Source organism: Symphalangus syndactylus, chromosome 20 (assembly GCF_028878055.3).
Source record: "Symphalangus syndactylus isolate Jambi chromosome 20, NHGRI_mSymSyn1-v2.1_pri, whole genome shotgun sequence".
Taxonomy (NCBI): Eukaryota; Metazoa; Chordata; class Mammalia; order Primates; family Hylobatidae; genus Symphalangus; species Symphalangus syndactylus.
Window position 1 is genome coordinate 16,899,950 of NC_072442.2, and position 25,441 is coordinate 16,925,390.

The 25,441-nt window shown below is 47.2% G+C and overlaps 2 protein-coding genes across 7 annotated transcripts in view; one reads left to right on the plus strand and one right to left on the minus strand.

Annotated features, from left to right (window-relative positions):
* The window catches only part of USP32 (ubiquitin specific peptidase 32), a 244,540-nt gene extending 229,105 nt beyond the window's left edge, over positions 1 to 15,435 (minus strand). Inside the window, exon 1 of the mRNA XM_055257787.2 lies at positions 15,414 to 15,435. Coding sequence (XP_055113762.1) covers positions 15,414 to 15,420 — 7 coding nt within the window. The 5' untranslated portion in view covers positions 15,421 to 15,435. The remainder of the gene's footprint in view (positions 1 to 15,413) is intronic.
* Positions 15,436 to 16,031: 596 nt separating this feature from the next.
* CHCT1 (CHD1 helical C-terminal domain containing 1) lies at positions 16,032 to 24,662 on the plus strand. Of its 6 annotated transcripts, none has more exons than XM_055257802.2 (6): positions 16,032 to 16,128; positions 18,688 to 18,789; positions 19,066 to 19,241; positions 19,630 to 19,760; positions 22,582 to 22,788; positions 24,417 to 24,662. In XM_055257802.2, exons 2-6 carry the CDS (start codon positions 18,748 to 18,750, stop codon positions 24,500 to 24,502), a joined length of 642 nt encoding a protein of 213 aa, XP_055113777.1. In that variant the 5' UTR covers positions 16,032 to 16,128; positions 18,688 to 18,747; the 3' UTR covers positions 24,503 to 24,662. The 6 variants fall into 6 exon arrangements, with proteins under 6 accessions (XP_055113777.1, XP_055113778.2, XP_055113779.2 ...); XM_055257803.2 differs by lacking the exon at positions 16,032 to 16,128 and adding an exon at positions 16,686 to 16,865; XM_055257804.2 differs by lacking the exon at positions 16,032 to 16,128 and adding an exon at positions 16,686 to 16,865 and having other exon boundaries at positions 19,630 to 19,729; positions 22,593 to 22,788.
* Positions 24,663 to 25,441: the final 779 nt, after the last annotated feature.

The following is a 25,441-nucleotide window of genomic DNA, read 5'->3' on the forward strand; positions in this document are numbered from 1 at the left end:
GTTGCAGTGACCCACGATCGTGCCACTGCACTCCAGCCTAGGCGACAGAGCAAAACTCTGTCTCAAAAAAAAAAAGAACAAAAAATAGAAGCTGTTAGTTTTTTGTTTTTGTTTTTGTTTTTGAGACAGAGTCTCGCTCTGTCACCCAGGCTGGAGTGCAGTGGCTCAGTCTCGGCTCACTGCAACTTCCACCTCCTGGGTTCAAGCAACTCTCCTGTCTCAGCCTCCCAAGTAGCTGGGATTACAGGCACACACCGCCATGCCCACCTAATTTTTTTGTATTTTAGTAGAGATGGGGTTTCACCGTGTTGCCCAGGCTGGTCTCGAACTCCTGACCTCAGACGGTCCACCCGCCTCGACCTCCCAAAGTGCTAGGATTACAGGCATGAGCCACTGGGCCCAGCTGAAGCTGTTAGTATTTTTAAAATCATGCGGTTGAATTGCTTGAGCCCAAGAATTCGAGACCAGCATGGGCAACATATCAAAACCCGTCTCTACAAAAATACAAAAATTAGCCAGGCCTAGTGGCATGTTGCCTATAGTCCCAGCTGCTCAAGAGGCTAAGGTGGGAGGATCACCTGAGCCTGGGGAGGTGGAGACTGCAGTAAATCATGATCACACCACTGCATTCCTGCCTGGGCAACAGAGTGAGATCCTGTCTCAAAACATAAAATAAAATTAAATAAATAAATAAATAAATAAAAGGCACCTCAGGGCCATTTAATAAATTCATCCATAACCATCGGGCATAGAATTTTATTCTTTCAAAGGTTATTATTTGGCTGGGCGCAGAAGCTCACTCCGGTAATCCAGCACTTTGGGAAGCCAGTGTAGGAGGACTGCTTGAGCCCAGGAGTTGAGACCAGCCTGGGAAACATAGTTAGACACCACCTCTCCAAAATGTCTTTTTTAAATTTAGCTAGGTGTAGTGGTGCACACCTGTATTCTCAGCTACTTGGGAGGCTGAGTTGGGAGGATCGCTTGAGCCCAGGAGGTCAAGGCTGCAGAGAGCCATGATCATACCACTGTACTCCAGCCTAGGTGACAGTGCAAGGCCTTGTCTCAAAAAAAAAAAAAAAAAAGCTTATTATTCTGAAAAAAAAAAAAATTTTTTTGGAGACAGTCTTGTTCTTGTCATCCAGGCACCATCTCAGCTCACTGCAACCTCCGCCTCCTGGGTTCAAGCGATTCTCCTGCCTCAGCCTCGCGAATAGCTGGGACTGCAGGCCCGTGCCACCATGCCCAGCTAATTGTTGTATGTTTAGTACAGAAAGGGTTTTGCCATGTTGCTCAAGCTGGTCTCAAACTCCTGGCCTCAAGTGATCCACCCTCCTCAGCCTCCTAAAGTGCTGGGGTCACAGGCATGTACCATTGCACCTGGCCCATTATTCCGAAATTCTACGTTGAAGTTCATCTTTTGCTTTTTTGTCTCTTTTTTGAGAGGGAGACTCGCTCTGTCACCCAGGCTGGAGTGCAATGGCATGACCTCGGCTCACTGTAACCTCCACCTCCCAGATTCAAGCGATTCTCGTGCCTCAGCCTCCTGAGTAGCTGGGATTACAGGCACACGCCACCACACCCAGCTAATTTTTGTATTTGTAGTAGAGACAGGGTTTCACCGTGTTGATCAGGCTGGTCTTAAACTCCTGACCTCGTGATCCACCTGCCTCAGCCTCCCAAAGTACTGGGATTACAGATGTGAGCCACTGCGCCTGGCCTTTCTTTCTTTCTTTTTTTTTTTTTTTTCAAACTCCATTTTGTAAGGTTGCTCAAAGACTGACATGCTAATCAAATCTCAGTGAAACAGAGGACTTTTGTTTCTGATCATGACGGAGTTAAAAGGGACCGGATTAACCCTTCTGCCATACACACCTAGGAAGCTAGACAAAACATACAGAACAACTTTTTTCAGACGTTGGACAATTGGCAGTGCAGAACTGACGTCACTGAGAGAAAGAAAACAAATTAGGTAAATTCTGTGATTTTCCTAGCTTTTTGCCTAGGGGTGCAATCTGGATCATAAAATCAGAACGTGGCAATCTCGCTGAGGACACACAGATTGGACTTCATGGAACCTGAGGCAGCTGGAAGTTGCTGTGCAAAATTCCAAAAAGGAAGAAGGTATGCAAAAAGCTTCAGAAATTTGCATAGGATCTTGAGTCTTTGCTGAATATTAAGGTAGCCGTAAAGTAGAGCTAAGTTCCAGGAGACTGAGCAAAGAACAATTGAAGAGATGTAACTGAACAATTCCCACAGCTAGGAAACATTCAAATTATGACCAGTTGGAGTAGAAATAACTTAGTGACCTCCCAAGATGTTCAGGAGAGACTGCAGCAGAGATAAACCTTACTAAAAGGTCTAAACTAGGTCTAGAGTAAAGTACACGATAGAACTGCTTAACAAAGCTTAAAAACTAGCCTCAAAAACACCAAACTAATCCAAAAGTAAGTCAACAACCTGCTACAACAAAGACCTATACTCTTTAAGGGAAGACTACAAAATACAGACATTCAACAATGTGACATCCACATTAGCCAGGCGTGGTGGTCCGTGCCTGTAATCCCAGCTACTCAGGAGGCTGAGGCAGAAGAATTGCTTGAACCCAGGAGGCGGAGGTTACAGTGAGCCGAGATCAAGCCACTGTGCTCCAGCCTGGGCGACAGAGCAAGACTCTGTCTCAAAAACAAACAAACAAACAAACAAACAAAAAAACAGAAAAAGGCCAGGCACGGTGGCTCACACGTGTAATTCCAGCACTTTGGGAGGCCGAGGCAGGTGGATCGCCTGAGGTCAGGAGTTCGAGACCAGCCTGGCTAACATGGTGCAACCTCATCTCTACTAAAAATATAAAAATTAGCTGGTCGTGGGGGCGAGCGCCTATCGTCCCAGCTACTGGGGAGGCTAAGGCAGGATGATCACTTGAACCTGGGAGGTGGAGATTGCAGTGAGCCGAGATGTCACCACTGCACTCCAGCCTGGGGCACAGAGCAAGACTCCATCTCAAAAAAAAAAAAAAAAAGAAAAAGACAAACAAAAACAACGTGACATCCTGGGATCCAATAAAAAAATTACTATTTATACCAAGAAGCAGGGGGGAAAAACCAAGAGAAAAATCAGGTGACAGACATGGACCCAGAAATGACAGCGATTATAGAATTAGCAGATAAGAATGATGAAACAGCTATTATAACTATATTTAAGGAAAAACATGAATATAATGAGGAAAGAAGACAGAAAAAAGAACCAAATGGAACTTCTAGTGGTGAAAAATACAATATCTGAACTTGTAACCACATCGTATCAATCTGGCTCAACTTTTTTTTTTTTTGAGACAGAGTCTCGCTCTGTCCCCCAGACTGGAGTGCAGTGGCACGATCTTGGCTCACTGCAAGCTCTGCCTCCCGGGTTCAATCGATTTTCCTGCCTCTGCCTCCCAAGTAGCTGGGATTATAGGTGCATGCCACCACGCCCAGCTAATTTTTGTATTTTTAGTAGAGATGGGGTTTCACTATGTTGGCCAGGCTGGTCTTCAACTCCTGACCTCAAATGATCTGCCCACCTCGCCCTCCTGAAGTGCTAGGATTACAGGTGTGAGCCACCATGCCCGGCCAATCTGGCTCAACTTTTATATAACAAAGTTGTGAGTTTTCAGTTGCTATGGACTCCCCAGGTTGAAGGTTATGTAACTTGAGCATGCCCAGATGAAGCAAGCATGTAACGATAGGGGAAATCTAAGTGCTCAGACCAAGGAGCAGAGACAGAACTAAGTGGATCCCACATAGTTTGATCCAGGATCCAATCAGATCAAACTCTGGCATCACCCCATGCCAGGATCCAGTCAGATCATGCCTTCTGGCATCACCTCATTGCAAGATCCAATCAGATAATACCTCATTGCAAGATCCAATCAGATAATACCTCATTACCCTATGCTTATAAAACATGACCCAGACCCCAGCTTGGGGAGACATAGTTGAGCATTTCCTCCTGTTTCCTTGCCAGCTGACTCACAGTAAAACTTTTCTCAGCCGGGCACAGTGGCTTATGCCTGTAATCCCAGCACTTTGGGAGGCCAAGATGCGTGGATCACCTGAGGTCAGGACTTCGAGACCACCCTGGGCAACATGGCGAAACCCTGTCTCTACTAAAAATACAAAAATTAGCTGGGCATGGTGGCACGTGCCTGTAATCCCAGCTGCTAGGGGGGCTGAGGCAGGAGGATCACTTGAACCTAGGAGGCGGAGGTTGCAGTGAGCTGAGATCGTGCCACAGCATTCCAGCCTATGCCACAGAGCAAGACTCCGTCTCAGAAACAAAACAAAACAAAAACAAAACTTTTCTCAAAAACTAGTGCCACAGTATTGGCCTCTATGCACATCAGGCAGTGAGCCCATTGATTGCTCAGTAACAAAATGAAAAAGTCAACATGGCAGCTGGCTTACCCCAGAGCAAGCAATCAGAGGGAAAAAAAAGAGGGTTACCTAATGCATTAGTTTTCTATTGCAGTAAAAAATTACCACAAGCTTAGTGGCTTTGAAATCACCTTTGCAAAAATTACAAGTGAGATAAATCTGACATAGAAAAAGTATGATAGTGAAAAAAAGTCTGACCTAACTGACTCCATTTTGCTTCTAACCTCAAAGCCACCCTTGTTCATTTCCGGGCATAGGCCAAACTAACTATGGGAGGAATTTATAGTTTGAAAGAGGGGTGTCCAATCTTTTGGCTTCCCTAGGTCACATTGGAAGAGGAAGAATTTTCTTAGACCACACGTAAAATACACTAACACTAATGATAGCTCATAAGCTTAAAAAAATCGCAAAAAAACCCTCAATATTTTAAGAAACTTTATGAATTTGTGTTGGACCACATTCAAAGCTGTCCTGGACTGTATGCAGCCCATGGGTCAAGGGTTGGACAAGCTTGGTTTAAAACAAAGATGAAAACAGCCCCTTCCCAAAACGAACCATCTCCTTGTTCAGCGACTAAAACTGCCTTTGAAAAACTAACAAACTAGCTACAAAGTTAAAATTATGATTCAGAAGTCCTGTAGCCAGAGGGCACAAGATTTGTAATCTCCCCAATTGCTCCTATAGATAACATCACTATTGTAAAATCTAAGATTGATGTTTGAGGTATTTTACAGACCCTGCATTCTGATGGGCTATCTGGTCTTATAACCCCCAGTAACACATAGGAAGAAACTGGCTCATCTGGTCTTGTAACCCCCACCCAGAAACTGACTCAGTGCAGGAAGACAGCTTTGACCCCCTATGATTTCATCCCTGACCCAACCAATCAGCATTCCCCATTCCCTAGTCTCCTGCCCTCCAAAGTATCCTTTAAAAACCCTAGCCTCAGCCGGACACAGTGGCTCACGCCTGTAATCCCAGCACTTTGGGAGGCCAAGGCGGGTGGATCACGAGATCAGGAGATTGAAACCATCTTGGCTAACACAGTGAAACCCCATCTCTACTAAAAATACAAAAAATTAGCCGGGCGTGGTGGCAGGCGCCTGTAGTCCCAGCTGCTTGGGAGGCTGAGGCAGGAGAATGGCGTGAACCCGGGAGGCAGAGCTTGCAGTGAGCCAAGATCGTGCCACTGCACACCAGCCTGGGCCAAAGAGTGAGATACCGTCTCAAAAAAGGAAAGAAAGAAAGAACTAGAGAAGCAAAAGCAAACAAAAACAAATGCAGTCTCTATACTATATAATATATAAATCACAAGAGTCAAAAGCACACAACATAGGTTAGAAATAGAAACTGTTGGCCGGGTGAGGTGGCTCACGCCTGTAATCTCAGCACTTTGGGAGGCTGAGGCGGGGGGATCACGAGGTCAAGAGATTGAGACCATCCTAGCCAACATGGTGAAACCCCGTTTCTACTAAAAATACAAAAATTAGCCAGGCATTGGTGGCACATGCCTGTAGTCCCAGCTACTTAGGAGACCAGCCTGGACAACATAATGAGACCTTCACCTCTACAAAAAAAAAAAAAATTTTTAAAGTTACCAGCCAGGCCAGGCATGGTGGCTCACACCTGTAATCCCAGCACTTTGGGAGGCCGAGGCAGGCGGATCACCTGAGGTTGGGAGTTCAAGACCAGCCTGACCAACATGGAGAAACCCTGTCTGTGCTAAAAATACAAAATTAGCAGAGCATGGTGCGTGCCCGTAATCCCAGCTATTTGGGGGCTGAGGCAGGAGAATCGCTTGAACCCAGGAGGCGGAGGTTGCAGTGAGCCGAGATTGCCCCATTGCACTCCAGCCTGGGCAATAAAAGTGAAACTGTCCCAAAAATAAATAAATAAATAATTAGCCAGCCATGGTGGTGCATGCCTGTAGTCCCAGCTACTCAGGAGGCTGAGGTGGGAGGATCACTTGAGCCCAAGAGTCAAGGCTTCAGTTTGAGCCGTGATTGTAACATTGCACTCTAGCCTCAGTGACAAAGTGAGAGTCTGTCACTATTTTTTAAATTTAATTTTAATTTGTATTTATTTATTTGTTTTAGAGAGAGAGGTCTCACTGTGTTCGCTTGGCTGGTCTCAAACTAATGGGCTTAAGTGATCCTCCCACCTCATCCTCCAGAGTAGCTGAGATTACAGGCATGCACCACCATGTACAGCTCCTATTCTACTTTCTGTCTCTATGAATTTGCCTATTTTAGATATTTCACATAAGTGGAATTATGTATTTGTTCATTTGTGTCTCGCTTATTTCACTTAGTAGAGTTTTTAAGATTCATTTATGCTGTAGCATATATGAGGATTTCATTCTTTCTGTGGCTGAATAATATTCTATTGCATGCATATACCACATTTTTTTATCCATTCATCTATTGATGGACACTTGGGTTGTTTCCACTTTTTGGCTATTGTGAAGAATGCTGCTGTGAACATTGGTGTACAAGTATCTGTTTGAGTCCCTGCATTCAATATAATTTAATATTTAATAACGCTTCTGTTTAGCAAATAGCTGGCAAAATTGCAAAAACTTAATAATCAGCTCTGATGAGCCTGTTAGAGCCAGCTCTAGCAAAATATCAGAGAATCTGTAATTTACCTGACTGGACCCAACAAGCCCAACTTGGAATTCAAGCTCACCACACTAGTATTTTCCAAATTTGCCTGATGATCATAATTGCCTAGAATATTTATGAAAATACTGAACCCCAAGCCAGGTGTGGTGGCTCATACCTGTAATCCCAGCACTTTGGGAGGCCAAGACGGAGCAGATTGCTTGAGCCTGGGAGTTTGAGACCAGCTTGGGCAACATGGTGAAATCCCATCTCTACAAAAAATACGAAAAGTAGCCAGGTGTGTGATGCGAACCTGTAGTCCCAGCTACTAGCGGGGAATGGGGGCGGTGGGGTGGGGGTGAGCAGGTGGCTGAGGCAGGAAGATCACCTGAGTCTGAGAGGTCAAGGCTTCAGTGAGCTATGATTGCACCACTGCACTCCAGCTTGGGTGACAGAGTGATACCCTGTTTCAAAAAAAAAAAAAATACTGATTTCCAGACCCTCCTGGGACATTCTGATTCTGAAGATCTCAGGCAAGGTGATTTTTCTGTCTGAAAAACTCTAATATTAGTCCCCAGTCTCACCAAATCTGGGCCTGAAGGGAGGTAGGGAGTGGGGTACAAATATGGTGCCCTGGAAGAAAGGTGGTGAGAGTGAGTCCTTTGGGGAGAAATTGCTGTAAAATTTGGGATGCATTTTTTTGCTCTCCAAAATCATTCCCAGCTCCAACATTCATTAACATTCATTCAGTTCTCTCCTGCTTATCTCCCTGAATTCTGTGTTAGCAAAGAAAACCTTTCAGAAAGAGCCAAGAGGAAATCATTAGGCCCCAGCAATTTTGACAAGATCACAGACGCTTGCATATCATTAGACTATTTAGAAACATGCTCTAAAGTTCTGAGGTTGCCATTCTGCAGTGTTATTTTGATACCCTGACAAGATATTTTTAGAGCACACGAAGCCCAAATTAAAACATTGCTACAGGAAAAAAAAGAGTGAAATCCAACCAGGGGTCTATTAAATGGAAAACTACAGTAAATATCAGATAAGAGTGAAGAAAATAGTACCAAATATTTTTGAAAACTATTTTGGGAGAAGCAGGAGTTGGAGAGATGCTCATGACTTATGTGCAGAGATGTGTCTGTATACTGCCAGTGGGGGAGGGAAAGACCTTATCCCTGTGTTATAGAACTGGGGTCCACTCACCTGGCCCAGCAAAAAGAATGCTGATGTCAGGATAGCAGTGAAAGAAAGTGAGGACTTTGTTGCAGGGTGCCAAACAAGGAGCGTTGGCAGCTCATACTTAAGACCTGACCTCCCAGATGGCTTACAGGTAAGGGTTTTTAAAGGCAGGGAGACAGATGTTATAGGCAAAGTCATAAACCAGTACAGGGAGGCTATATACTATTTTGACTTAAAAAAGAAGGGAGGACAGGTGGATTCAAAAAATTTTAATTTCTGATTGGTTAAGAGGCAAAGCTTTTGTCTAAAACTTTGGGATCAGCCGAAAAGAATGTTACTGGCTGGGTGCAGTGGCTCATGCCTGTAATCCCAGCACTTTGGGAGGCCAAGGTGAGCGGATCACGAGGTCAGGAGATTGAGACCATACTGGCCAACAATAGTGAAACCCTGTCTCTACTAAAAATACAAAAATTAGCTGGGCATGGCGGCACGTGCCTGTAATCCCAGCTACTCGGGAGGCTAAGGCAGGAGACTCACTTGAACCCAGGAGGAGGAGGTTGCAGTGAGCTGAGATCGCACCACTGCACTCCAGCCTGGTGACAGCTAGACTCTGTCTCAAAAAAAAAGAAAAAAAAAAAAAGAATGTTACCTGTGGTTCATGAGTGTGACCTTCTCCAGGCTCCTCAGGAAGAAATTTTTAAAAAAGAATGGTTGGTTTGGGAACAGTCCTTTGTTCCCCCTTATCTGAGGTCTATGTGCTAGCAGAGTAGGATGGGGGTCCGAGTTTCTGAAAAACAACTCAGGGACACATATTAAGATGTTATCCGCTGGGTATGGTGGCTCACGCCTATAATCCCAGCGCTTTGGGAGGCCAAGGTGGGCAGATCACTTGAGGTCAGGAGTTCGACACCAGCCTGGCCAACATGGCAAAACCTCATCTCTACTAAAAATACAAAAATTAGCTAGGCATGGTGGCATGTGCCTGTAATCCCGGCTACTCGGGAGGCTGTAGCAGGAGAATTGCTTGAACTTGGGAGGCAGAGGTTGCAGTGAGCCGAAATCATGCCACTGCACTCCAGCTTGGGTGACAGAGCAAGACAAGATGTTATCTTTAGTTTCTATAGGGAATAAAATATCTCCTGACTCTAACTTCCTTGGTTATTGTTTTATTGATTTATTGATTTGTTTGTTTATTTTTTTGAGACAGAGTCTTGCTCTGTCACCCAGGCTGGAGTGCAGTGGCATAATCTCGGCTCACTGCAACCTCCGCCTCCCAGATTCAAGCTGTTCTCATGTCTCAGCCTCCCAAGTAGCAGAGATTACAGGCGCCCACCACCAGGCCCAGCTAATTTTTGTATTTTTAGTAGAGACAGGGTTTTGTCATGTTGGTCAGGTTGGCCTCGAACTCCTGACCTCAGGTGATCCACCCGCCTCGGCCTCCCAAAGTGCTGGGATTACAGGCACGAGCCACTGCGCCCAGCCAGTTATTGTTTTAAACTACTATTGCCTTCTTGTTCATCAAGTTGCTCATTTACTTCTCCAGGCTAGCTAGGTGCCTGGAATTTCCCTAGAAGGAACTCCAGGTTTTTCTTTTTCTTTTCTTTTTCTTTTCTTTTCTTTCTTTCTTTCTTTTTTTTTTTTAGATGGAGTCTTGCTCTGTTGCCCAGGCTGGAGTGCAGTGGTGAAGTCTCAGCTCACTGCAACCTATGGTCTCCCAGGTTCAAGCAATAATTCTCCCGCCTCAGCCTCCTGAGTAGCTGGGATTACAGGAAGAAATTTAAAACAAAGAATGGGTGATTGGAGTTCAGTCCTCTGTTTATAGTCCTCTATAAAGAAAATAAATTTTCTATGCTTGGGGAGGGTGGTAACCAGCAGGTCCCTAAGAGCTGCTGGCAGGGAAGACGCAGGACTTCACTGTACATGGTCAAATATCTTACTGGCCTTCTGTTTACTCCCTGGTTCCTTGGCTTGGGCCTGGAACGTGATTAGTTGGGCTTTAAACCCCCTTGCCTTCTTCCTCTGCCTTTTTGCTCTCAAGACCAGCCCTGTGTCTGGTGTTTGTCACAGTGTCTCCATTTGAAGGCTTCCATGGGTTAAAGACCCATCTAACTTCCAGAATCACGCTGAGATGGTCCACAAGCTTAGGTTAGACTTGTTAGATCCTTAGTTCCTAATATCTTTGGGGCTAGACCTCTTTGATGAGTCTTTGCGTACAATTCACTGGATAGCACTTCAGAGGTTTGTTGACTCCCTTAAGCCCATTGGTGGATTAAGACAGTGTCTTAGGTAATGATTCGGATCCAGGTGGCCTTGGAGTAGGGACACCTTGGCTTAGCTGGGAGGTGCTGGCATGCTCTTCAGACCCAGCACTCCTGCTATGACAGGGTTTTCAATGGCCTTCCTTTTCTTAGAGTCTTTATACAATTCTAATTGGATAATTTGGAGCAAGAACAAAAAGCCTCTTTTGGCAATTTTAAGGTAAGCTTGGTGGTGTTTTTTTTTTTGTTTGTTTATTTGTTTGTTTTTTTGAGATTGAGTCTCACTTTGTTGCCCAGGCTGGAGTGCAGTGGCACGATCTCGGCTCACTGCAACCTCTGCCTCCCAGGTTCAAGCAATTCTCCTGCCTCAGCCTCCTGAGTAGCTACAACTACAGGCACGCACCACCACGCCCAGCTAATTTTTGTATTTTTAGTAGAGACAGGGTTTCAGCATGTTGGCCAGGATGGTCTCGATCTCTTGACCTCATGATCTGCCCACCTGGGCCTCCCAAAGTGCTGGGATTACAGGCGTGACCCATGGTGCCTGGCTTACTCTTGGGTTTCTTATAAAGAAAAGAGGATAGAGGAGAGTTCTTTAGGGTAATACAAGGATTCTACATCACTGTTCAACCCAGAAAGAGAGATGGGCAGATTTCATATATATGAGGGGAAGTGTAAGCAGTAGATGCTAAGAGTTATTTTCTATGTATGCTTAATTCAGGACATACAACAAGAATTTCGTGAGTTCCATCACATATACTGGGGGATGGAGGTAAAGCATGATGATTATGAAACAGGTGTACGCCATCAAAGAGCATGCCAACCTGCATAAAGAGGGGGGTGGACAAATTAACAACCCACAACCCCTCCCACCTGCCAGATGCCTAAAGTGTATGGCACATATTTGGATTAAAAAAAAATGTGGTGGAGGATTACTTCTTTGAATGACTTGATTTGCCCTATTAGAGTCATTTTATGCTGACCAGTGGAATTTTGAAGAATGCTCCCAAAGGCAATGGATTTTTGTTTTGTCTTAGTTAATGTTGAGCCATTATTCCTGACTGCTGTTAGGTTCAATTGTCTCTTCAGGCTACTCCCCATGGTTGATAATAAAACCATTATGAGAATAGGGCAGTCATCCAAAGCCTAGGGCTTGCTGAAAGCTCTGGCAGGGAAAATGGTAGCTTGGGATTAGGGAACAGGAAGGGACATCTAAGCTTTGAGGTACTAACAGTTATTTCCTCCTTCTGAATTGAATCGGGGATATATATATACACACATGCACACATACACATATATTCATGTATTTATATATGTATGTATATATCCAATTCCTTTTTTTTTTTTTTTGAGACAGAGTCTCAGTCTGTCATGCAGGTTGGAGTACAGTGGTGTGATCTCAGCTCACTGCAACCTCCCCCTCCTGGGTTCAAGCCATTCTCCTGCCTCAGCCTCCTAAGTAGCTGGGATTACAGGTATGCACCACCACACCCAGCTAATTTTTATATTTTTAGTAAAGACTGGTTTTAACCATGTTGGCCAGGCTGGTCTCGAACTCCTGACCTCAGGTGATCCACCCACCTCTGCCTCCCAAAGTGCTGGGATTACAGGTATGAACCACTGTGCCTGGCAAATTTCTTTCTTTCTTTCTTTCTTTTTTTTTTTTTACTGTATTTTCTTCCAGTCTTGATGCATATTTGTGTCCACTTATGAAGTGTAGCATACATACCCTTTTATGTTCTGTTTTTTTGGTGGGAGTCTCTCTATGTTGCCCGTGCTGGTCTTGAACTCCTAGGCTCAAAAGATTCTCTTGCCTTGGCCTCCCAAAGTGCTGAGAATACAAGCGTAAGCCACCATGCCCAGCTGATTTAAAATTTTTTTTGTATGTGTGACAGAGTCTCGTTCTTGTTGCCCAGGCTGGAGTGCAGCACCACGATCTTGGCTCACTACAACATCTGCCTCCCAGGTTCAAGCGTTTCTCCTGCCTCAGCCTCCTGAGTAGCTGGGATTACAGGTGCCTGCCACCACACCCAGCTAATTTTTGTATTTTTAGTGAAGACAGGATTTCGCCATGTTGGCCAGGCTGGTCTCGAACTCCTGACCTCAGGTGATCCACCTGCCTCAGCCTCCCAAAGTGCTGGGATTACAGGCTTGAGCCACTGTGCCTGGCCTGATTTTTAAAATTTTTATGTATTTATTTATTTTTATTTTGAGACGGAGTCTTGCTGTGTCGCCCAGGCTGGAGTGCAGTGGCACAATCTAAGCTCACTGCAACCTCCGCCTCCTGGGTTCAAGCAATTCTCCTGCCTCAGCCTCCTGAGTAGCTGGGGCTACAGGCGTGCACCACCACGTTGGGCTAATTTTTTTTTTTTTTTTTTTTGAGACAGAGTTTCACTCTTATTGCCCAGGCTGGAGTGCAATGGCACAATCTCAGCTCACCGCAACCTCTGCCTCCCAGGTTCAACCGATTCTCCTGCTTCAGCCTCCCTAGTAGCTGGGATTATAGGCATGTGCTACCACACCCGGCTAATTTTGTATTTTTAGTAGAAACGGGGTTTCTCCATGTCGGTCAGGCTGGTCTCAAACTCCCGACCTCAAGTGATCCGCCTGCCTCGGCCTCCCAAAGTGCTGGGATTACAGGCGTGAGCCCCCGCGCCTGGCTAATTTTTGTATTTTTAGTAGAGACAGGGTTTCACCATGTTGGCCAGGCTAGTCTCAAACTCCTGACCTCAGGCGATCCGCCTGCTTCGGCCTCCCAAATTGCTGGGATTACAGGTGTGAGCCACCGCGCCTGGCCTCTGTTGTTGTTTTTTTTTTTTTTACTATTAACTTTTCCTTTTTTGCATTCTACTACATCTTCTCAGAATTGTGTTGTCACCAAAAGCAGTTTCAACAAAAGCAAAAACTGACTAATGGGATCTAATTAAACTAAAGAGCTTCTGCACAGCAAAATAAATTATCAATAGAGTAAACAGACAACCTACAGAATGGGAGAAAAATTTTGCAAACTATGCATCCTACAAAGGTCTAATATCCAGCATCTATAAGGAACTTAAATAAATTTACAAGAAAAAAACAAACAACCCCATTAAAAAGCCATCAAAGGACTGAACAGACACTTTTCAAAAGAAAATATACATGCACCAATAAGCATATGAGAAAAAGCTCAACATCACTGGTCATTAAAGAAATGCAAATCAAAACCACAGTGAGACACCACCTCACACCAGTCAAAATGATGATTATTAAAAAGTCAAAAAATAACAAATGCTGGCAAGGTTGCAGAGAAAAAGAAACACTTCTACACTGTTGGTAGGAGTGTAAATTAGTTCAACCATGGTGAAAAGTAGTGTGGTGAGTCCTCAAAGAGCTAAAAACAGAACTACCACTCAACCCAGCAATCCTGTTACTAGATATATACCCAAAGGAATATAAATCGTTCTACCATAAAGACACATGAACTTGTATGTTTATTACAGCACTATTCACAATAGCAAGGACATGGAATCAACCTAAATGCCCATCAATGGTAGACTGGATAAAGAAAATGTGGTATATATCCATCATGGAATACTATACAGCCATAAAAAAGAACGAGATCATGTCCTTTGCAGGAACATTGATGGAGCTGAAGGCCATTATCCTTAGAAAACTAACATAGGAACAGAAAACCAAATACTGCATGTTCTCACTTATAAGTCGGAGCTAAATGATGAGAACACATGAACACGTAGAGGGGAACAACACACACTGGGGCCTACCGGAGGGTGGAGGGTGCGAGAAGAGAGAGGATCAGGAAAAATAACTAGTGGGTACTAGGCTTCATACCTGGGTAACAAAATAATCTGTGCAACAGGCCTGGCGTGGTGGCTCATGCCTGTAATCCCAGCACTTTGGGAGGCTGAGGGGGATCACAAGGTCAGGAGATGGAGACCATCCTGGCTAACACAGTGAAACCCTGTCTCTACTAGAAATACAAAAAAATTAGCCGGGCGTGGTGGCGGGCGCCTGTAGTCCCAGCTACTCGGGGGGCTGAGGCAGGAGAATGGCGTGAACCCGGGAGGCGGAGCTTGCAGTGAGCAGAGATGGCGCCACTGCACTCCAGCCTGGGTGACAGAGCGAGACTCCATCTCAAAAAAAAAAAAAAAAATCTGTGCAACAAACCTCCATGACACAGGTTTATCTATATAAAAAACCTGCACATGTACCCTTGAACCCAAGGTTAAAAAAAATATTATTATTATTATTAATTATTTGAGTCGGAGTCTTGCTCTGTTGCTCTGGCTAGAGTGCAGGGGCATGGTCTTGGCTCACTGCAACCTCTGCCTCCCGGGTTCAAGAGATTCTCCTGCCTCAGCCTCCTGAGTACCTGGGATTACAGGCATGCACCACTGCACCCGGCTAATTTTTGTATTTTTAGTAGAGACGGGGTTTTGCCGTGTTGGCCAGGCTGGTTTCAGACTCCTGATCTCAGGTGACCCACCCACCTCGGCCTCTCAAACTGCTGGGATTATAGGCGTGAGCCACCGCACTCGGCAGAATTATGTTGTTTTTAAACTTAGCATTATATAATGTTTTTAATGACGTTATTTAGTCCTTATGAGTAGATTTTTAAAAAAGACTCCTGTTTTCCATGTCAATAAATAGACATATAGTGACATATTTAATGTTTTTATGAATATACCATGATTTATGTATTCTATTAGTGACATTGCAATTGTTTCCAAATTGTCACTATCTTAACAGTCCTCATCATCGTCTCTCCTTAGGACTAACTCCTATAAGTAGAATTGGTGAGTCACAGAGCATGCACATTTAAACACTTTAAAATACATTGTTTACCAATCTCACTGCCAGTAGAAACGTATGTAAAGGTTCCTTTCCCCTTGCTCTTGCCAATATAATTATCCTTCTTAATACTCGCAAAATAATCTAGAATTAATTATCAGCAAACAGACCTTCCATTTTGGAGGCGGATAAGCAGAAGGTTTATTCCTCCCCTTACAACAACAACGACGACGACGACAACAAGACGTTTGCTGAACATGCTGGCATAGAGGACAAGTTAAAAAGTTTCTGGACTCAAAGGGTGCTCCTCCAAAGCTCCGGGCCTCCGGGCTACCCCTACCTGAAGCCGCTATGCCCCTCTCCCGTGCCCGAGGTGGCCGCTGGGTGGCAGGGGAGGCCCGGGCCGACGGCGGTCCCACCGCACTGTCGAGAAGGCAGGCGAAGAACAGGGCCACACTGAGTGGGGACAATTGGGCCCCGGGCCCAGAGGACACGGAGGAATGTCCGGGAGAAGGAATTCCTAGTTTCAGGGAAGAAAAGGTGGCTCGAGTGAGGAAGCTGCGGCGGCAACGGTCTCTCATCGCCGGGACCCCGCCATGAGCCGCCCAGGGACGCGAGGGGGCGCTGCTGCCGCGCCAGGGGCGAGGGTCCCGGGGCCCCCTGAGCTCTTCCCGGCCCTGCCCGGCCGACTCAGGCTACACCCGGACTCTGCCGACCGCGTTTCCGCCTTCGGCCTCGGGTCCCTAGAGGGCTCGCGGGTAGGAAGAGCCGGGGTGGCGGGACTTTCGCCGACACCCGGCTCCCCGCCTGGTGGCTGCGAACACGAGGCTGGCGACGGGACTTGCCCGCGTCTCAGCCCCTCCTGTGTGAAGCGGGGCCGCTGCGGTACCTGCCCCAGGGAAGGCCGCGGGGCGGGTTACAGAGCCCGTAGGCGCTGGCGGGGATCTTTATACACCCCCAAAACACACCCCACCCAGTACCCAGCACCCAGCACCCAGCACCCAGCACCCAGCACCGAGGGCTTATTATTAACAACTTCCTGGAGGCCGCAGGGGCAGTGCTGGCTCACTGTGTCCCTTCTCCCTTTCAGCGCTCCCTAGACCTCTGTCCCAAATCAGAAAATAATTTTACAAACTGTGCTTTCCTCTCGGGGAGCCCCCACCACGGCGTAACCCAGCAGGCAGGAATGGCACACGTGCAGGAAAATGAGTTCAAAAGCCTTACCAGGTGGTGTCAGAATCAGCCCCTGACAGTATTCTTGGGAGAAGGGGCGCCAGCCTCTCCTGGCCTGCTGTGCGCTCTGCCAAAGTCTTCGCTCGACCCCGCACATCTTGCTCCGTTCCCTAGTCCAGATCCCAGCTGGAGGAGCCAGCTGCAGCCACCCCTAAGAATGAGGAGATGGGAGCGAGGTGGGGGGCTGGGTTCTGTGTTGGCAGTTGCCATGGCTTTGCTCCGAGTTCTGGAGCCAACCTGCCCACTCCCTGAGATGGCCAGGTCACAGAAGCAGTGGGTCAGAAGCCAGAGGGGAAGTGGGGAGTGCCACCCTGGAGCCTACGGGCACACCTGCTGAGATGGAGGCCTCAGATGGGCAAGGGGGTGAAGGGGACAAGCCACTAGAGAAGGTGAAGTGGGGTGTGAGGGAGGGAGGGAAGGAGGGTCCGGGAGGGGCTGGTTTTGGAAAGTAGAGAACATGAAATCCAGGAAAGAAGAGAAGAACAATGGTAGGGTACCTGAGATAGCAAGAGGCCTAAAGCACAAGAATGTGCATTCATCCAGAAGTTTATGCGTGACCTGTGTTCCTGGCGAGATGATGGGGAGGAGGTCGCCTTTTATTGTTGGTTATGAAGACTTGAGAGTACGTGTATGTATACACGTGGTCTGTGTGTGGTTGTGTGGTGTGTGTGCTGTGTTGGAGGAGTTGATCGGCCAGAGTCCTGTCTCTAGGACCTGGAGGAGCCTGTGTCCCATGTCCTCTCCATGCACCTCCCTCCCTTTCCCTGGCCTTTCCCTTCAGAGCCGTCTGGACAGAATCTTCCTTGTTCTCTCTGAACACAGACTAGAATTCATACTTTTGTGGGAAGCTTTTGAAAGGTGAGGGGCAAATCCAGTTCTGACTTCTAGTGTTATTTCACAGTCACTTTGTTGCCACTCATTTTCAGCTTTCTTTTTTTCTTTGTTCTTTTTTTTTTTTTTTGAGACAGAGTCTCACTCTGTCACCTAGGCTGGACTGCAGTGGCATGATCTTGGCCCACTGCAACCTCTGCCCCCTGGGTTGAAGCAATTTATCCTGTGTCAGCCTCCTGTGTAGCTGGGATTACAGGTATGCACTACCACACCTGGCTAATTTTTGTATTTTTGGTAGAGACGGGGTTTCGCCATGTTGGCCAGGCTGGTCTGGAACTCCTGACCTCAGGTGATCCACCCATCTCGGCCTCCCAAAGTGCTGGGATTACAGGTGTGAGCCACTGTGCCCAGTTTTGCTCTGTCACCCAGGCTGGAGTGCAGTGGCTCGGTCTCGGCTCACTGCAACCTCCACCTCCTGGGTTCCAGCAATTCTCCTGCCCCAGCCTCCCAAGTAGATGAGATTACAGGCACGCACCACCACACTTAGCTGATGTTTTTGTATTTTTGGTAGAAATTGGGTTTTGCCATGCTGGCCAGGCTGGTCTTGAACTTCTGGGCTCAAGCAATCCACCCACCTCAGCCTCCTAAAGTGTTGGGATTACAGGTGTGAGCCACTGGGCCTGGCCTAATTTTGAGCTTTCTTTGCCCCACTTTTGTGATCAAAGATTCTTTCTCATCATCACCCTAATCCAGAACTCCTTGGGAAGATAGATTTGAGGATCTCCTTCCATCTCCTCACTGAGCACCCAGCAATCAATAAACTCTTTCTCACAGTGACATGATCTCGACTCACTGCAACCTTCAACTCCTGGGCACAAGCAATCCTCCCACCTTGGCCTCCTGGGTAGCTGGGACCACAGGTGCACGCCACCATGCCCAGCTAATTTTTGTATTTTTTGTAGAGACCAGGTCTCACTATATTGCCCAGACTGGTCTGCTGCAACTTTTGCTGTCTCTATATATTGGACTGTGAGTGTCCAGCAGGCATATAAACCTGTTGGTCCTATAACAACATCTAACCTGACAGAATTTGTGGGAGGATAAAATGAGTTAATGTTTACCAAGTGCTTTGCAAAGTTACCTAGTAGAATATGCTGTGATTATTATAAAAGAAAGAGGTGGAATATTCTGGGTTTTCTAAGCAGAGATCTTCAGAGATGGGTTTCTTTGCCCAAGGCTCACTCACATCCGTGCTGGGTCAAGAAGGTCTGAGGGCAAAGGAGAAGGGCTTTGGCTGCCATTTGGGTCAGTCCCTGCCCAGCACTGACCCCAGGAGTAATGGTCCAAGCCTCCGGCTTAGTGCTCCCTGCCTCCTCCCAGGTGACGAATGTGTCATGCCTGAAGACAAGCTCCAGCGCCAGCCCTGCTAGAGACTCGCTTATGCGCCATGCCAAGGGCCTGGATCAGGACACCTTCAAAATTGTGAGTAAAGAGCCAGCCTGGAACCCTGTCCCCTTTTCCTCATTGGTCAGGAGGCCTGAGTCAGGAAATGGCAGGCCTCAGACCCACAGCGCATTGCCCCACTTGTCTTACTCTTGGGAAGGACTCTTGGTGACAGGTGCACCGGAGCCACCTCCCGAAACACACAGCACTGGGCCACTCAGGGCTGCGGCCAGACCAGTCTGATGGGTACCTGGGACTGCCCATCTGCCTCTTCTTTTCTCCCATGGCCTCTCCCCTCACCTGTTGCCTCCTCAGTGTAAAGAATACCTAAGACCATTGAAGAAGTTCCTGCGAAAGTTGCACCTTCCCAGGGACGTTCCCCAGAAGAAGAAGCTGAAGTACATGAAGCAGAGCCTTGTGGTCCTAGGGGACCACATCAACACCTTTCTGCAGCATTACTGCCGAGACTGGGAAATCAAACACTGGAGAAAGTAGGGCAGTCTCTTTGCTCTGCTCCCCATACCTACTCCTGGGTAACCCCCTCTTCGTTCAAGGGGACACCTTAGTCGATCCCCCAGTCCTTCATCTTTATGTGGAGGAGTCAGGAGCCTGAGGGGGTGGAGAGAGCTCCTAGTCACCCAGGACAGCCCTGATTGCACCTTCCCTCTGACTGAACAACTGCATGCAGGCACCCAATACCGGGATAGGATATTCAAGTTTGGGCAAATCCCCACCCCTCCATTCCCCCAACCCCAAACCTCAAACCCCTAAGGGGCATGTGGCCCATATTCCCCTGGGTGGGTCCTGACCCTGAGACAAATGCTGGAGGGAGGAAGCGCTGTGCTCCGCCTCCCCAGCCTGGGGTCTCCCCCTTTGCAGGATGCTCTGGCGGTTTGTCTCCCTCTTCTCAGAGCTGGAAGCAAAGCAGCTTTGCCAACTTTACAAGTACACCAAGAGCAACCAGCCGGCCAAGTTGCTGGTGAGGCACAAGACATTCCGCCTGGGCACAGGTGAGGGTTGGTTGATGTGTCCTTAGACTTGCAGGGAGGCCTGGGACTGACACACCCAGAGCCCCTCTGGTCTTACCCAGGGATCACTGCCGGGGCAAAACTCTGCTGCTTGACCTTTACCCCTGCCCTGGGCAGAGTGGGCTGAAGAGGCTGAGGCTCAGCATCAGGTTCTCCATATATATTTGATGCAGGGGCAGGCCTGGGAAAGTGCTTGGTTTTGCCCAGTAAAGAATTTAAGGGTGAGTTGGTGGCATTACACAGCAAGTTTATGGAAGCGGCCGTGTAGGGTAGCAGCAGAGGCATCCTCCATGCCGAGCAGGGCTACCCTATGGGCAGTGTGCCCAGAGTAGAAGCACAGGGGCAGCTCTGAGCTCATATTTATCCCCACTTTTAATTACTTGCAAATTATGGGGTGGTTATTTGGAATTTACCAGAAAAAGGGTGGTACTTCTGGGTTGTTGCTATGGGAAGAGGTCGCAACTTCCAAGTATTGCTATGGCAATGCTAAACTGACATAGCATTGGTAGGTGTGTCTTAGGGAGAGGTGCTTTCACCCCTTCCCTGTTTCAGCTAGCCTTTTTTTTTTTTTTTTTGATATGGAGTCTCACTCTGTCATCCAAGCTGGAGTGTCATGGCACGATCTTGGCTCACTGCAACCTCCGCCTCCTGGGTTCAAGCGATTCGCCTCCCACAGCCTCCCGGGTAGCTGGGATTACAGGTGCACACCACTGTGCCTGACTAATTTTTGTGTTTTTAGTAGAAACGAGGTTTCACTATGTTGGCCAGGCTGGTCTCGAACTCCTGACCTCAGGTGATCCGCCCGCCTCAGCCTCCCAAAGCATTGAGATTACAGGAGTGAGCCACCGCGCCCAGCCTACCACTCTTCATGTCGTACGGGCTATAGGTTTTGCCAAGGGTATGATGACATGTATCTACCATTACAGTATGATACGGAGGAGTGCCATGGTCCTAAAAATCCCCTGTGCTCCATCTATTTGTCCCTGCCTTCCTGCCCCTACTCCTCTGGCGACCACTGATCTTAGGTTCACTGTCTCTTAGTTTTGCTGTCTCAGAATGTCGTATCGTTGGGATCATACAGTATGTAGCCTTTGCAGATTCGTGTCAGTGAAGTGTTCATACTAGGTTTCATTAGAATCCATTGGTTTCAGGGGGTCCATGAGGTCAAAATATTGCAGGGACTCCTGGGGGTTTGCAGAGCACACTTTGAGAGCCACCAGTCTGGAATAATAATCATAAATAAAGCAGTTGTAAAAGCATTCTATGTGCCAAGCACTTTATATTCCTTCAAGTCATATTCAAAAGTAACCCTAAGTGGTAATTAGGATTATTGTCTGCAGTGTGTAAATGAAGATCCCAAATACAGGGAAATAAGGTAATTTGTCGCAGTCTTTGTAGCAAGTAGGAAGGAAGAGGCAGGGTTCAGCCTCTATCTGGCTGGGATGAGAGCCGTGTTCTAACTGCGCCCTCCTATCACCACTCTCTCCGTGCAGCCCTAACCAGGTCCTCTCCCTCTCTGCATCTGTTTCTTCCTCTGAACATGTAATGATTGGATAATTTCAGTGATTTCTCTTCTGAATAAGAGGAGCTGCCACTTTACTGATTTCTAGATTTCTGGATTTCACTGGCCTGAATTTTTTTTTTTTTTTTTTTGAGACGGAGTCTCGCTCTGTTGCCCAGGCTGGAGTGCAGTGGCGCGATCTCGGCTCACTGCAAGCTCCGGCTCCCGGGTTCACGCCATTCTCCTGCCTCAGCCTCCCGAGTAGCTGGGACTACAGGCGCCCACCAACACACCCGGCTAATTTTTTGTATTTTTAGTAGAGACGGGGTTTCACCGTGTTAGCCAGGATGGTCTCGATCTCCTGACCTCGTGATCCGCCCGCCTCGGCCTCCCAAAGTGCTGGGATTACAGGCTTGAGCCACCGCGCCCGGCCTTTTTTTTTTTTTTTTCGAGACAGAGTTTCGCTCTTGTTCCCCAGGCTGGAGTGCAATGGTGAGATCTTGGCTCACCACAACCTCCACCTCCGGGTTCAAGCGATTCTCCTGCCTCAGCCTCCTGAGTAGCTGGGATTACAGGCATGCACCACCATGCCCGGCTAATTTTTGTATTTTTAGTAGAGACAGGGTTTCACCTTGTTGGCCAGGCTGGTCTTGAACTCCTGACCTCAAGTGATCTGCCCTCCTCGGCCTCCCAAAGTGCTAGGACTACAGGCATGAGCCACTGCACCAGGCCAAAAAATTTATATATATATATATATAGTCTTTGAATTTTAATTTCAAAATTCAGTCTCTCAATTTATTTCATTTTCAAAATTTTTATTTTTTTAAAACAGACTCAAAGCTTACAAAGGCTCCCCAATTTTTTTTTTTTTTTAAGCCAGAGTCTTGCTCTGTGGCCCAGGCTGGAGTGCAGTGGTGCGATCTCAGCTCACTGCAACCGCTGCCTTCAGGGTTCAAGGGATTCTTCTGCCTCAGCTAACCGAGTAAGGCTCCCAATTTAATTTTTGCTAAGTTAGATCTTTAAAACAAATATCATTTCATTGCAAAAAAAAATAAGACACTGCAATTCCACAAAGAGATGGAAGACATGATCTCAAAATAAAGGACAGCCCAGGAAGACGCCATTGGCAGCTTGCCTCCGTGTCCCCACAGTCTTTTCTCTCCCACATCTGTGATTCCTACCCCATCCTTTTGGTTAGGCAAGTGTGATGGGCAGGCAGACCTCAGCATTTCTCAACAAACGCGGGGCCGGGACTCTAAAGTTCAGGTCCCCCTCTTCTCAACACTCTCCTTAACACGGAAGCTCCGTGGCAGGTGACATTCTGCGCCTCGGATGCGCTGGAGAGACCCTTGCTGGCTCACCAGGAAGACAGTCTGCCCAAACTCTGCGATGCCTGGGGGCTGCACAGCAACATCAGCGGTGTGAAGGAGCGGCTGTCCAAGATGCAGGCCCCGGGTCAAGGAAGCCCCCTGCCTGGGGAGCCAAGATCCCGGGACCATGTCAAGAGAGGTAATGCCCATTTGGTGTTGGGGTGATGTCTGGACCCAGGAGTTTGTGAGTGGTGTCTGGGTGTTTCCCAAGAGTAGACTCAAGCAGCCAGGAGCCTCTGCCCCCAGCCTGACAAGTTCCTCTTCCCTCCTTTCCATCTTCTCTTCATCCTGCGTTTTCCTTTCTGTCTGTCTTGTCTTCTCCTCCACTTTCTCTTCTCTTTTCAGTTCCCCTCTTCCCCAGGTGTGCTCATTATAGAAAGGTTTTTGTTTTATTTTATTTTTTTATTTATTTATTTTATTTTATTTTTTCCAGACAGAGTCTCGCTCTGTCACCCAGGCTGGAATGCAATGGTGCTATCTCGGCTCACTGCAACCTCTGCCTCCTGGGTTCAAGCGATTCTCCCGCCTCAGCATTCCCAGTAGCTGGGATTACAGATGCCCATCACCGTGCCTGGCTAATTTTTGTACTTTTAGTAAAGACAGGGTTTCACTGTGTTGCCCAAGCTGGTCTTGAGCTCCTGAGCTCACTCAATCCACCCGCCTCAGCCTCCCAAAGTGCTGGGATTACAGGCGTGAGCCATGTGCCTGGCCTTGTTTTTTTTTTTTTTTTTTTTACATTCCTGACCTGTTGAAAAGATGAGGCTATTATTCAGCAGAATGTTCTCCTTCCTGATTTATTCCCTGTTGCTTCCTTTTGACATCTTTTAGCTCGTTCCTCTATAAACAGGACTTGAAAGTCTTCATGGGTTCAAATTAAACATGTTTTTGGCTAGAGGCTACATAAGAGATGAGGTTATGCTCTTCCCATTATTACCTGACAGAGCACAGAATATCTCATGGACCCACCGGGAATGGGCTAAGATTAGTCACCGAGTCTGTCCTTGCAATGAAAATAACCTATGTGGTATTTCTTTGGCACTATGTTAATAAAGTCAGTTATTTTATTTTTTATTTTTATTTTGCTGAGACAGAGTCTCACTCTGTGGCCTAGGCTGAAGTGCAGTTGTGCGATCTTAGCTCACTGCAACCTCAGCCTCCCCAGTTCAAGTGATTCTCCTGCCTCAGCCTCCTGAGTAGTTGAGATTACAGGCATGTGCCACCACACCTGGCTGTTTTTTGTATTTTTAGTAGAGATGGCGTTTCACCATGTTGGCCAGGCTAGTCTTGAACGCCTGACCTCAAGTGATTCATCTGCCTCAGCTTCCCAAAGTGCTGGGATTACAGGCGTGAGCCACTGTGCCTGGCCATAAAGTCAGTTCTTAATTAAACCTTGGCATTGGGGTTTGCAAACAGTACTGGGAATTGGGTCATGAGGCCTAGGAGAGGAGTAAGGAAGAATCAAAGGTTGGAGCCAGAGGTCAAGGAAACTTGGGTCTTGCCCCGACTCTTCCCCTAACTTGCTGTAAGACTTTGGGCAGGTCATTGCTTTACTGTGGACCTGGGTGACCGTCCTCATCTGTAAACTGGGGACAATGCCATCTCTCTACTGGGTTTCTGTGAGAAAAAAACTAAGTGATATAGGTGGGAAGTAAGATTTGATTTTGCTATTCTTCCTCTCTGCCCCTACAACACACCCCATGTATTACAGACTGAGATTCTTACTATTTGTGATGTCATTGGGACTGTCTCTGACCTTCTCTTTTTCAGATTCTTTAAGGGAGCTTTCTCAAAAACCAAAACTCAAGAGAAAGAGGATAAAGGAAGCCCCAGAAACTCCAGAGACTGACCCATAAGAAGACCAGCTGGGACAAAGGGCCAGCTTGTCCTGGCTCCCAGAGTGTGGGGAATGGAGACCAAAAAGGGAAAACAATTGTCCTTATCAAAAGGATTCTCAGGTCTTAATTAGGAATAAATGAGGTGGGAAATAAACATTCTTATGACAGTTCTACCTTATTTGACCAACAGTCATCATTCGTACATTTTAAACTTGTTTAAAAAATATTTGCCAGCCACCTTCTAAGTGACAGGTGCCCCACATATGCACGGATGGATAAGATGTGGTCACTTTGTGGAGGACCATCACAGTCTAGTGGAGCAGACAGACATAGAAAAGACACGACAGCAGGGTAAATACAGGCGACTGGAGTAGGCCTCCGGGGAGTTGACAAAGGAGCTGGGTGTTTGCCAGTGGAGCACACAGGTGGGGAGGGAGGGAGCCTGGGGTCAGAGAATGGCAAGCCTGGCAGCCTGCCTGCATTGTCTGGACTTCATTTTGTGGGTAGCTTGGGATGGGCAGTGGCAAGGGAAGTGTCAAGCAGTGGAATGAACGGGTGTGACTATGGTACTGGGGAGATGCTCTGGTGACTGTGAGCAAGGTGCATGGAAGTGAGTGAGGCTAGAGGCAGGAGACCAAAGAGGAAACGACGCTGACGGTCTTAGCTAACATGGTGGCTCGAGCCATCAGTCACAAATCCACAGCCTGCACACTAAAGTAAGGCTACCGATGTGTTTTGTTTGTCCTGGGTCATGTTCTACTTGTTGTTTAAAACACTTTAAGGCTGGGCATGGTGCCTCATGCCTGTAATCCCAGCACTCTGGGAGGCTGAGGTGGAGGTTCGTTTGAGCTCAGGAGTTCCAGACTAGTCAGGGCGATATGGCGAAACCCCATCTCTACAAAAAAATTAGCTGTTCATAGTGATGCACACCTGTAGTCCCAGCTATTTGAGAGGCTA

What these genes read in the sequence shown, in the direction of transcription:
- CHCT1 (XM_055257803.2), top strand. Translation starts at nt 16,815, where the DNA reads ATGGAGGCCTCAGATGGGCAAGGGGGTGAAGGGGACAAGCCACTAGAG. An exon ending in GGGACAAGCCACTAGAGAAG is followed by an intron (nt 16,866 to 18,687) that starts GTGAAGTGGGGT and finishes GCCTCCTCCCAG; the next exon opens with GTGACGAATGTGTCATGCCT. An exon ending in CCGGGACCATGTCAAGAGAG is followed by an intron (nt 22,789 to 24,416) that starts GTAATGCCCATT and finishes TCTCTTTTTCAG; the next exon opens with ATTCTTTAAGGGAGCTTTCT.